The 13,378-nt window shown below is 54.7% G+C and overlaps 2 protein-coding genes across 2 annotated transcripts; one reads left to right on the top strand and one right to left on the bottom strand.

Annotated features, from left to right (window-relative positions):
• Positions 1-8,559: 8,559 nt before the first annotated feature.
• Positions 8,560-9,441, bottom strand: MRS44_014637 (uncharacterized protein; the record flags this gene model as incomplete). The annotated part of the gene is made up of 3 exons (XM_046284623.2): positions 8,560-8,736; positions 8,807-9,124; positions 9,178-9,441. The coding sequence occupies 3 exons, from the start codon at positions 9,439-9,441 to the stop codon at positions 8,560-8,562; spliced, it is 759 nt and encodes a 252-aa protein (XP_046127723.1).
• A 551-nt stretch (positions 9,442-9,992) lies between these two features.
• On the top strand, positions 9,993-12,815 carry MRS44_014636 (uncharacterized protein; the record flags this gene model as incomplete). Its single annotated transcript, XM_065618490.1, has 4 exons — positions 9,993-10,016; positions 10,100-10,216; positions 10,297-10,990; positions 11,038-12,815. The coding sequence occupies 4 exons, from the start codon at positions 9,993-9,995 to the stop codon at positions 12,813-12,815; spliced, it is 2,613 nt and encodes an 870-aa protein (XP_065474562.1).
• Positions 12,816-13,378: the final 563 nt, after the last annotated feature.

Raw genomic sequence — 13,378 nt, 5'->3', positions numbered from 1 at the left:
GTATCCAATAAGGCGACCCGGACCAGGTGGTCAGTCTTTGGTTCCCACGGCAAGGAGGTCGCGACTCGAATTGACTGTCCCCTATTACATGCAGGCACTTCGACGCCGTGGTGAAGGTTGATAAACGGGGAGATGATGATGATTTCGGGGACTGATGTGGGCGCCTTGTCACCCTCGGGGACCATTCGGGCACTGGCATCCAATCGTTTCAGATTAGCTCCTGAGCCTGATACGTTGTGCACAACCAGACTTTGTCCATCCTTGACGTGGCTTGCCCATATCGACACGCCAAGGCTGCCAACGGCCATGCCTCCCCCGGTTTGCAGTGACACTTCCTGGGTGCCATGTCCTAGTTCACGATGATCCGACACCCTGGTACAGAGAAATCATGATATAGGCAAAGGAGTAATATCAGGGCCATAACTTGGGTAACAAGAAGCGAGAAAAAGCAACGATGCAAGGAAATACTCCGCCAACAAAAGTGACATGATGAAAGACGAGTTTTCTGGCTCAGAGAAATCTCCCATGGTGAACGGGAAGCGGAAGGGGCAGACATTGAAGGGCACTTGCAGGGGTTAACAAGTGGGTCACGAGAAACGAACCTTGAAATCCAACACAGCGGCCTGGCCGCTCATTTGCTGCTGCAACGATCCTTCCTTACATGCACCACCTGGATACGCAGTTCTGTTCTCGCATTCCACAATTAACCCCATACAGTACATCGACTGGCTGGCATAATTTGCCCTCGGGCTCTCACATCTCACATTTTCCTCCTACTCTTGTTGCTCCTGCGCTGTCTGATCCTCATTTCCGGGTTCGATGTCTTCTCCCCCGATCGCTTGGGGTCGAATCGAATCCTGTTGGCCGGTTCTGTGGCTGACTGAAAGACCCGTCGTCAGCATGCGTCAAGTGCATCGGTCAAGGCCGAATTAACTTATTCCAGCGATTTGGCAACCCAAGCATGCAGATGAGGGGCTCCCGAATGAGACCCTGCGCCGGTGCCCTCTCACCAGCCGACGACGCACACCACGAACACGACGTTGAGCCAATAGCCACGCATACCCATTGGCCGTTTATCGGCTATGCGCAGTCGCAGTGCACCAACCTTGCACACGGGTGCACCGCCATCACGACGTGGCACCGAGGTACGAAATACTCAGCCCTATCAATCTCGATACCTGGCTTGCTACCCGCACTCCGTATTATGGTGGATGAGCAAATAAGGCCGAGGCTACTTCCTGTCTGACGGATATCATCGATATGGGACATGAATGGCCATCAAAGCATCGACAAGTCAAGCAGTAAGACGGAGAGACACCAACAATCCGGTCGCCTGCCCCTGTCCCGTCCGAGCCGACTCTAGTGTCCGATGCCCATTGATCGTAGCATCGGGAAGAAACAGCCACAGGTTCAACAAGACCTCGGGTCTGATCCATCGTCTTGTTCCCGGCGGCCGCTCGTTTTACCTCAACATTTAACGCGTGGGAGCCTCGCGTGTCTGAGTCGTGCCGTTGATGGCGGCTCAGAACTTGGGCGACCACTCGTCTCGTTGCTTAGGCGCGATTCCGCTCGTGGCTTTCCGCGGCGTTCATTTGCCCAGAGCGCTTTTGGCGAATGCGAGCGGCACGGGCCAGTAATGGACCGAGCTTGTTTCCCAAACAGTCAGTGCCCAAACTCACACCCTCCGCCGACTAGTCCTATTCTGTAAAAGCGTGCTCTTCCCCTAACCCCTGCTTGGAGGCTTGGGCGGCGGAGAGGACGACCCTGGGCATCACCAACAGAAGTCATCGAGGATCCGCCTTGGCGTCATCAAAATGTTTTCTAGTCACATTTCACATTATCCCGATGCTTTTTTCAGCGAGATTGTCCACGTTTCGTGACAAGGTCGTCATGGCCACATGGTGGCTCGTCTATGCTAGCCCATCAGATGAGAGTCTGTTGAGTTGGGGAATCAATGCCTTGTCCCAAGACACGGCACGACATTCGAGAGAGAGGTTCCAGACCACGCGGGACCAGGACATGTATCGCTCGACGACACAACGGCGCCATCATGATGCCGGCAGTTACTGGATCATGGATTTCCTGCCCGATATGGAAAGTAAAGACTGAAAACATCAACAAGGCCGATGTTTGTCTTGTAAGGGCGGAGGCACCGCTGCATTTGCTTATCTCTTGCATGAGGTTATGTGTCATGGGCTCCCACGAGTTCTCCATCATGGAGCGATGCAATGCACATGCCTCAATGGCTAACAAAAGACATCCGCTGCAGAGACACAGCCTTCACCGTCTCTTCGCGATGGTGTTGCTCTGGCTTTGTTCTGGTGCACACTGAGTGGGTGTGGGCTGGCGGGAACGGCAACGCTAGGCGTGGCTGATGACGCTAATAATAAAGGGTCGCATTTGGTGACCAGGCTCCTCACTTTGCTGGGAGCGAGCCGGTGTGTAGGGCTGAGCACAGACAGGGCGGGCAGGTATGGACGGTACATGTGGCTGCCCTCTACGGTACCGCGATCTGAACAAGCCCGGCAGTACCGCTCGGTACGTACCTGCCTGCCTCCACACCCGCCCACGTCCATCTGATCCATCTGTCTCCCTGCAGTCGAACTCCCAGGCTGTGCCTGCCAGCGATTCATTCATTGCTGCGACCCCATGTAACCTCCGCCATTTTCCCCAAGGACTTCCCGCCCTCAGACCAGCGGCCAGCCCAAGCGTCCTCATTCAACCCTAGATGCCAAGCCCACACGGCGTCGTCCCCCGTCCGATTCATCCAGCAAGTATGCGCCTCGAAGTGGTAATGTGCAGCGCATCTGCCAACCGCCTGTCTGTCTGTCCGTCTGTCTCGCGTCTGTGAGGACAGCATGCCACGGGGGCCTCTGTCGCATCACCGCCGTCACCGTAGCCGCCCGCCATTCATCGACGTCGCTTGACATCTGCCGCTATCATGAAAAAAATCCACATAGGGCCAAGACCATGTCAGGCTGAGCAGCAACCATCACCTTGCGACCTGCGGCCTAAGCGATGATACCACAGGGTACGGAGGACCTGAGACGGTGAGTTGACTGTCGAGATTGTTTACATCATTGGCGGTGCGATGATGTCGCTTGTCTGACATGCCTGTATCTCGTCAGAGTCTTCAGTCAAGACGCATTCCTCAGCTCCTAGTCGTCGCGGAGTTTCTACCAAGCTCGGCGCTTGGAGGACCCTCACACCAAGGCAAGGTATGCATCCTTCAATGTCCCCGTGAAAGGCAAAGCGACGCCAGCAAAGCAAGGGAAAAAGCAAAACATGTCGATGAGGACAGTGGAAATACGGAGCTACGCAAAAGCAACATCTCCGGCATCCCAGTCACTGGTGCGCCAGACAAACACTGTTGGACAGCTTTCAGAGCCTCGGCACCCGCGCTCCTATCCATCCACATGCACACCCACAGGAAACGCATTCCAGAGTCGGCCGCCCGAGCAAGCTCCCTGAGCGCCGTTACCCTGTCCTTTAGCACCCTCTCATTGGACGCGGCCATCCTAGCAAATCGATAAAGTTGCCAAGCCCTTTCGGCCTCGCCGATGCGACTAACCAGCCATCAATCTGACTGCCCGCACCGTCCGGCGCCGCCATTTCCGTGGCCCGCCCTCCGCCTCGTCCTCTTTGAGAACTGACTTCATCACGGGTTCTTCCATATTGGGATTGAAGGGAGCCGAGGGACATACATCATCACCACATCACAATGGGAGGAGGCTGTTCATCAGTCCACCCTGGCGCGAGTCTGTCCCTCTTGAGCAAGACGAGGGTCGATTTCATTCAGACAGGTAGAATGACGGCCCAGCATGTCAGACAGACAACGAAATGGCCCCCACCCCTAGCCGAGACAAAGTGACACCAACGATACGACACGATTCGGAAAAATCAATTATGCCAGCCCTTGAGATCTTGCGCCGTTTCTTTTAACACTTGAGAAATCAGGCCACTGCTGTCCCGCAATTCAGACCCCTCAAGGACACCACCCGTCTCATCACGGACGACGGGTGATTTGCAGATCCCCAATGACAGCGGCTAGGGGCAGAATTTGGGCGTCTGCCCTACGCGCTTTGGGAGATGCAAGGACCCGTTTAATCTCAGATATGGACTCGAGACTGCAACAACCCATCTCCGAAACTCAAAGGAATCACTGGGCGTCCTATCAAACTCGGGAACCGCTCCACCAGGAAATGCTCCGTATTTCTAGGCTGCATTGAGTATCGCCCGTGTTTATCACCACTTGTCTGAGACGCAATGTCTCTGGGCTCCTGCTTCGGCAAGAATCACCATTCGTTTCCCTCGTGTTGCGCTGCCAAAGACAAAATCCTGTGTTGAATCTTGGCGCCGGTTGACCGCCTACAAGCCGACTTCCCGGGCGTGATCACCCAGGCCCAAACAACACACCATTTTTTTTTTTTTTAAATTTTTTTTATCACAAGCCCAATGGGTTCGTAGTCGCCTCCTGAAGCGGCAGAAACAAGCTCAATAAAGGCTACTACTACATGTCAGTTAACCTTATATCACCACGCTTTACCAGCCATCCACGAGACACGGCACATTTTACGGACCCAGCATGGATTTTCCTCTGAAGCATGTGAAAAGACCGCCTCCCCATGTCTATCAGAGGATTTCACGCGAAGCAGCGGCACGATACAAGTTACGGTACTCATTCCTCGAGACAATATCCTCCCTCATCTGATAACATGCTTCCTCTCCCATGCACACCGAGGCTCCACTCGTCTGAATTTCCATAGGCTTGCTTGACTGTGCCTCCTGGGGTATTACATTCACAAGCGAGGAGGGGTTGCAAGCACGGTCAAGCTCTGTCGATCATGGGCTTCGACCTTGATGTAAACTTTTTTTATGAGAGTGAGCGAGTGCCCAGAGACCGACCGTGGTGTTCCGCCTTACCCCCACTGCCCCAGCCTGATTTCGCTCATCATATCATGAATGAGAGTCTGGACAGCGGGACAACTGATTTCCCGCAATACTCCGCTCAAAAGCCAACTCGGAGAATTAGACACGCCTCGTTCTCCAAGCTTCTCCCAACGGTGCCAACTCGCCCGCAGCCCACCGCTTCTTTCTTGACAAAGAGTATGAGGCATGGGCTGGAGATGGAAGACCCACTGCCATCATTTTCCCGGTGTTCGGCGAGAAGAGATTCAACCTTTCGGCGCAGGAAGGCGTCGACCCCATCCATCATGACAACACCGCAAACTCCACCAGGCCTAGGCCCCCTTTGTGATGCATGGCCCGTGTGCAAGTTTGGTGTCTGTCGAAACGCCCGAAGATCGAGGTTGAAGCGCGATTCTGTTCAAGCTTCGACTTTGGTCTCTAGCGTTGGTCTAGGCGTTCGTCACTCAGGGGACAGCCTTGCAACATCGAAAAACCCGTTGCCGACCAACATCAACTGGACTAGCCTTACGCGAGCGCCACCAGCCTAACTGTCAGGCTAACGGGAAATCACAATCGCGTCGGAATATGATCGAGGCCTAGAACGTTGAAGAGATGGGAAAGGAACAATCGCTATTCGTAATCATCTTCTGTCGGGCCGTCAGTACCGCTCTCCAGGAACTTGGGTCTTGGTCCAGATTCAACGACGACATCGTCACCTGGTCATAGTGTCACATCGTCTCCGCACATCAAGGCTCTCGAACGATGTCCTCTTCAGGCCAGCGTTGCTTTGTTACCACGATATCTCAACGCCATCTTGGCCAAGCGACGCTTTATGGTGTGAAGGGGCAGGGGGCGGGTCGAACGCCATAAAAGCCACACCCAAATTGTCGGATGATTGAGGCAAGGCCCTGAGAAGCAAAGTGATGGAGCGAGATCCCCCCGCGAGACAACCGCGGTTTAACGGTTCCAAATGCAGCAACGGTGTGACTGGGCTCTAATCGTGTCTTTGATGGCATGCATGTCTCAGGGAAAAGGCACACGATACACGCCTGGCGAGAATTGTCAATTGTTGGCTTCTTGCCACAGTGAACCCGTTCGGAAGGTGCTCAATAAAGCACTTCGATTCTCTGCCAAAAGCTGTTTCCGCTGGTTATCGGCGACATAATTGCGGCCGCATTTAACACCGAGTGATCTACAATCTGCCGCTCGGGTTCATCCTACGGGTACAAAGACCGAATGCTACCATGCTCCATCGCGCCCGGGCGATATCTGAACTCAATGCGAGCTCGAGCCTTCAGAAAGCTCGGTATCCTGAGGGCAGACTCGGCGCAAAACCATGGGCGCCGTCCTGGGTAGGCCCCGAGTGTCCACAGCGCTTGGAGAGGTGTGCGGAACTAGGTGGTAGAGGTTCGTTTCACGTCGATTCGTCGGCAGCAACCTCGTCCTGAGTGACCCGACACAGTGGGTGATGCGCGCCTTGCCGCTTCCGGTCCCCCCTGTCAAAGATAGAGCATCGGGGGGCTTGACGTGCCCGCCCCTCTTGTTGGCCCTTGGCCACGTGTAGAATCAATCAACAAGGAGATGGATGATGGGCCCCTTGGCAGCGCGAGGAGCCTTGAGGGCCCTGTCGGCTTCAAACCCAGACGCTCTGGAGGCGAAAGCCGCAACAAGGCCTGCTGGTGCTGGGGGACGAGGATCCAACTACCAGGCCTTCGGGGGAGTGTAGGTCCCCTTCTAAACCCCGGCCCTGGCGATTGTCATGGCCGGCCTTTTCTGGCCATTCGCTGGTCTCAGCGAAAAAGAGAATGTGTGTGACAGCCTCGGACAGCCATGCATCCGAGATTATTGCTGCAAGTCGATGTCGGTCCAAGCCTGGTGTTTGGCTGCAGTTCAACCAGTTTATCCTAGCCTTCCTGCAGCCCAAGAGAATAATGCGACCCTTCCCCGACCAGAATGTTACGCTTTATCCTCAAATAGTCGCCATGGTTGCCTCTATTGGAGGTTCCCAGTTGCCGCTTTCGCCTACGAGCAACACTATCGGGCTTCGACCAGAGTCTCAAAGAGGGTGTGGCTGGTCGGCGAGCCGTGGGGTCCAGAGCGATCCCTGCATCATGTGCTTGGTGGGTTGTTTGTCTGGTCGTCTTGAAGCGATTGAGAGGGTTGTGGTGTGGTTGGACGTCCCACTGAGTCCTTTCCTTTGACTGTGCTGCGACATGGCTCCAAGGGCCCGAGGTTCCCCACATCTAGGCTTTCTCGTCTTTGGAGTCTGAGTCTGCCCGCCCAGAGTCGGCATGACGCAAGGGGAGCCTGGGGAGGCTCCCTTTTCGGTATCAGGAGCTCTCTGGTGTGCTGGGGTCGGCCGATCGGTGTGGTTCCGCTGTCTGCCTGCCAGAGGAACAACCCACGGACTTAGAAACAATCATACATGGACGACGACGGGGATCAAGTGATTTTGGCCCGACAAGATCGACAGGACGAAGGATTCTTTCCGCGTCCCAGCTTCTCTCGCGAAAGCAATTGTCGGGGGATACGGAGTACAGATGGATACTGTACTTTCTGGTCGAGATTGTACCAGGTGCCTGGGGTACCCATCTCGACGACAGCCGACCTAGGCGCACACATCCGTCACCAGATGGTCAAGTCGGGTGTTGTGGGGGTTCCTCTCAGTCTGATGAGATACATCCGGCAGATACAGTACAGCAGACCGTTGAGGAGAGTCTGACGTGGCGACCCGCGTCAATTCCCCAGGCGTCTTCAAGGTCGAGACTCGTCAAGCAGTGTCTCAAACCCCCGACGGTTGAAAGTTTGCCTTTGCTTTGGCCACGGGAAGCTCCTGTCGATGAGATGTCGAGGGTCCCCTGCAGCGAACCAGCATTGAGCAGCATCAGACCAGGACCATGGTGCGCCCGAATTTGGCCATGGCTGGCCTCGATTGCCTCGAATCTGCGGGTAGCAAGCGGCATTAGACATTGGCTCGCGCCCCGGCTGCCACCCCCGGCGCCGCCCCTCTCCAACTCTCCGGCCCCCCGAACCCCGGTTCGCAAGCTCATCCTTTCCTCATTGCAGTTAACTCGTTTGGTCGATACCCTGGGCTAGGCGCGTGACCTCGGAACTCCAACGCCTAGATCTACGCGCAGGCTCGCCTAACTGCGGAACTCATTCCGTCCTCCAACACCTTTGGCGAGCAGAGCCCCAACTGCCCGGGGAGCAGGGCAACTCAACTGCCATCGTTCCTCCACAGAGGGGCAGAGACACGGACGTTTTTTTGCGGTCGTTTTTGCACATGAAACGGAGCGCTATCCATCGTACGGACCCGTATGAAGAATGGAACCCTATGCTTACTGAAGATTCTTTCCGAGTGAGTACGCACTACGTACGCAATGAGTTTCCTGGAATGGGCATTCGTAAGGCTGTTGCTTGCGATAATGAGATGGGTCATGATCGATTATGATCGACGGGAAGTTGCATGCATGACATATAACACTTCCGTTATTATCATGACACGCATCTGGGGTTGTACGCTGAACGTGACTGGCCCGGCAGTGTGGTCCGTCATGTCGATTTATGACACCCATGATGGGTGGTTCAGGGTATGTCGTATACATGCGAACAAGCCGTGGTTACATCCAATGGTGCCTCATGTGTATGCTTCTATACAGTTGCGACTTCACTTCTCCAGCCCCAGCCCCCGACGGCATCTTCACTGAGCCTTTTCATACCAGATGCCTCGCAGATCTTTATCACCACATCTCTGACTGCCCTTATTTCCTCTACACTGGCTCCTCCGTTGAGCGCTCCCCGCAAGTGACCCTTGAGCTGAGGGTTGACCTAGGGTAGACCAGTCAGCATCGGGTCCAAGGGAGGCCAAGGGCAGTCTGATGAGAAGTTTCTCACTTACGTCCTGCGGTATAAGACTAGCAATTAGTACAAAGGATGTCTCTGCTGGCGTGAGAACATCCGTGTTGCTGAGGACGTAGCCGTACGTCAGTCTCGCCACCAGGCCCAAGTCCTCTGCTCCTGAGCGGTCCATCTGTCCCATCACACGCCTGGAAATCTTGCCGTATATCTGGTTGAAGAATGTCTGGCCGCGCTCAAGCACCTCCGATGGCGGTGTTTGATATACATCCTTAAACCTCGGGGAGGGTTTGTCCCCAGGAGTTGCGTCGAGGAGGTCCTCTGGCGTCACGGACTTGAGTGTCAGCAGAGCATTGATGGTCTATGTGTGAAGTCAGTTTCCGGCTTGGCATTATGTCCTCCCGTCTTGCGTACTCTTGGCATGCCTCCAACTGCAGATGCTTTTAGGAGGGCCTCGCGAATGCGCCTTGATATGCTTAGCTGCTCGTCCCGCCCTGGTATAGCCTCGGCTATGTCAGGACTTGCTTCAACAGCATGCTTGTAGACATTGGGCAGTTCATCTGGCCGATTGAGCGCAGACAATGTTGTAGCAGCAATGAAGTACCACGTATTTTGGGGTAGATTGGGTTGTTTCCTGATTGCCGCAAGTAATGCTGGTGTGAGTATCGGCGCTGCCATGGTTGATGTTGTGTGAAGCTCTGCCGACAGAACTCACTTAGACGAAGCACAGCAGGTCGGAATCAGCAATTGAATAACGGGGTCGGATAATCCGGGCTTAACTCACATGGAAAGCCAAGTGTATGATTTAGCTTACTTCATACCAGACAATGGATTGTCAGAATATGTAGGTTGAAGTTGAAGTGTTCTCTTCAACCTGTCAGAAACTCATTCTTCGTCCCCGGCTTTAGGGTAGGCTTCTCATGATCAACCAAGTTCCCGCTAAATCTGATGACCAAGCGGGTAAACACCGGCAGCTAGCGCTGCGAACTGAGAAGGTGCGATAAGCATCACGTGCCTCGGCCGCCACCCCTGCGTCATCGCTCGTGTGGCTCTGGCTCTGCTTAACGTGGCATCAAGAAGCACATTACAGTAGAGGCGCCTTTGTTACTTTTGTCGAAACACTCACCAAGCGACGCGCGGTTTTCGACAATGGGGATGCGGGAATGATCTGTTACCATTTCCAATTTTAGAGCTATCCCACTATCGCTGGAGATTCCATGCCCAACAAGATGCGGCTGGGCTGGTATGCTGGGGTAAGTAATGGATGGATCTCTCGGTGGAAGCTTGGGGAAGCTATCTGGAGCTATGGTAGATCACCTAGAACCCACGCTGACAGTTGTACATCCAGGCCTCGACGGCCCTCGCGGGCACTATCGTGCTCTCGGCCTTTTACCAGCGCGCCAATTTCTACTCGGCCATGGTCTATCTGGCCCAGAGCAACTCTTGTCTGCTGGTATGTGTCCCCCCGCGGTCCCGGAAACCGGAGCTCCCCTCACCGTGAGCGTAATCCCATGCTGACCTCACAACCACCAGGTATTGGTCAACTTTTCGCTGCTGCTGTACAGCAGCATCGTCTACGGACTTATCCGGCTCTTCTTTGGCCCCCTCCGCGCCGTCGAGGTCGAGCAACTTACCGAACGAGCCTGGTTTGCGATAACAGAGACATGCCTGGCCATGACCATCTTCCGAGACGAGATTGGGGCCTGGTTCCTCGTCATGTTTACAGCCCTGGTTACGGGCAAGATCTGGGGATGGATCGGCGACGCGCGAGTCGAGCTGCTCGAGCAGGCACCACCACCGAATCCCCGTCTCTTCCACTTGCGACTCAGCGCGTCCCTGTTGCTGAGCTTCGCCTACGACATGTTCATCCTCCGCTACACGGTCAACACGGTTATTCAGCAGGCGAAGCCCAACATGATGTTTATGTTTCTGTTTGAGTTTGCCATTCTGGCGACCTGCTCATGGCGGACGTCGGCTCGCTACGCACTCTCCCTGGTGGAGCATCGCATTGAAGAGACACAGAAGCACAGGCGTCTGGCTGCGCGGAGGGCCGAGGTTCAGAGGGAGCGGGATACTATCGTGCAGCAACGGCAGGCGGCGGCGGCAGCAGGCGAGGAGGTGTCTGAGGAACCTCTGCCCAACCCAGACGACATCGAAGAGATGGATATCGAGGTGCCAGGATGGTCAGCCAAGGGAGAATTCGTGCTCTGGCTGGACCTCATCAGCGGTAAGAATTGTCGATTTATAATCCAAGTGCAATACTGACGAGACTAGACATGATGAAGCTGGGTATTTACGTGGCTTTCTTCTTTATGCTCCTTGCTTTCTATGGCCTCCCTATCCACATCATGAGGGACTTGTTCATGACCTCAAGGGACTTTATCAAGAGACTGGGAGCTCTGCTGCGATACCGAAAGGCTGTGCAGGAGATGAATCGATATCCCGACGCTACCGAGGAGGACCTGGCAAGAGAGAACACGTGCATTATATGCCGTGAGGACATGCAGCTCTGGGATCCCCAAAATAACCCAGACACGATTGACCGAGTCCGGCCCAAGAAGCTTCCCTGTGGGCATATTCTGCACCTTGGCTGCCTCAAGAGCTGGCTTGAACGCCAACAAGCCTGTCCTATCTGCCGTCGCCCCGTTAGCCTCAACGATAATGCCCGAGCAGCCGAGAACAGAGCAGCCGGACTTCGGATTGAGCTTGGAGCTAGGGGTCCTGCAAACCAGCAAGCCCCAGCAGATGCTGGAAACGCCGCAGCTCAGGGGCAGCAGAACGGGGATGGAGCTGGACCTGAACAGCGTCAAGGGCCGAGAATATTCAACTTTGGCCCCATACGGATAGGATTCGGAGCCAACGGCCAGCAAGTGCGAGAGCTTGCTCAACAGTTCGGTATGCCTCAAGCTGCCTTTAATCAGGGTCTGGCTCCTCCTACACCAGCGGCTGCTACTCCCAACCCTGCTGTCCAGACTGGCCCGGCTACTCCTCAGCCGCTCACCGGAGACAACATTCAGAATATTGGGACTCTGCTGTATCAAGCGGATATGATGATTCAACGCGAGCTGCAGTCACTTCAGGTTGCCCAGCAAGAATTGCAAACCGTCCATCTGCTCCAGGCTGAGCTTCAACGCCTCCGTCAAAGGCACCAGCAGTCTCAAGAGCAATCGCAGGGTGGCCAGTCCCAGTCGGCGCCCTCCTCTGCTCTTCCCACGACGCAACCTCCTCTGGTCCCCCATCACCATCACCACTATCAGATGCCACCTCAAGTGGCCGTGACCCAACCACCCGGTTTCCCCTCATTCCCCACTATCCCTCCACGAAACTCGAGCCCTCTCATGGCCCGGCACGGCGCACCTGCCAATGCCGTGCCTATTCCCGCTGGAAGCACCGACCTCCCAGAGGGTGTTGTCATCCCGCCTGGTTGGTCTCTGTTGCCCCTGCATAGGCTAGATGGGGGCCAGAGCTCGACTCAGCCCTCGCCTCAGGCTGGGTCTCAGGCGACAGTGGCTGATGGTAACAATGTGCCTCAACCTACGCCTACTGCCAGACAGCCGTCCCCCAGTGGAAGTGGAAGTAATGACGCCCAGGCCTCGACTGAGCCCAGCTCATCGGTTTCTGCCCCTGAGACCACCATCTCTCGTTCTTCCCAACCCTCTCAGTTCACTTCTCAGTTTATGCGCGCCGTGGACCCTCCTACTGTAGTTGCACCCAGCCCTCGCATGCCTAACTGGGGAGGATCGGCTCAGCTGTTTGGTGGCAGCGGCGCTCGCCTGGACCAGACCGATTCAGTACCTCGAAACGAGCCACATGTAACTGCAGGCCAAGCTGCCCCTGTTGACTCATCCTCTCAGCTAGCCCACTCGGAGGCAGAGTCTCACCAGCAGATGCAGCAAGACGATTCGTCGGCGCAGTCAAGTGACTCGGACGACTTGCCAGAGACGAAACCCGCCAAAGGAAAGGCTCGAGCTGTGACTGTTGAGGATGTAGATGACGAGGAGGGCATGGCCAGAAGTGAAGAGGGCACCAGCAGCGAGCGGAGGGAGGATTAGACGATGATTGAGCTGAAAAAGTTAGATGCGCTTCCCCCCTACCTCTCTCTCTACATCGGCATACCCACTGCATACATACATACATACTCAGTTGGCTCATTAATGAGCTCAAAACTCACATCTTTTACTCCAAGTAGCGACATGAACCCGGCGTTTTGGGGGAGTTTTTTCGTTCCTTTTTCATATTGATTTTCTTTGCTTGATTGTATGGGGTTTGTTGTGTACACACATGACTAACAGTAGTCAAGATGATGGATGGGTTGTAGAAACGTGGATATTGGTTGTATCAGAGACAAGACATAGCAGAATGAGAAGTGTGATCAGGTCACTCACTCTTTGTACCTGACGGTATTATATACCACGTATCACATATTCTGACTTGACATCATTCATATTGGGCTGGCTGATAATATACTGCAATACTCAAGAATACAAGTTTGTGACTGCTGAATCGAATATTGTACATCTTCCAACGCTGGACATGCGAAAGTAATCCGTACTATACATCAAGTCTCGACATGACCCAGAAACTCCTATGACGATGATGATGATGCCATTGGTCG

The sequence above is a fragment of the Fusarium solani genome (genome assembly GCF_023522795.1).
Source record: "Fusarium solani strain SB1 chromosome Unknown bctg00000010, whole genome shotgun sequence".
In the NCBI taxonomy this organism is placed as follows: Eukaryota; Fungi; Ascomycota; class Sordariomycetes; order Hypocreales; family Nectriaceae; genus Fusarium; species Fusarium solani.
This window is presented reverse-complemented; position numbering and strand designations above follow the sequence as displayed.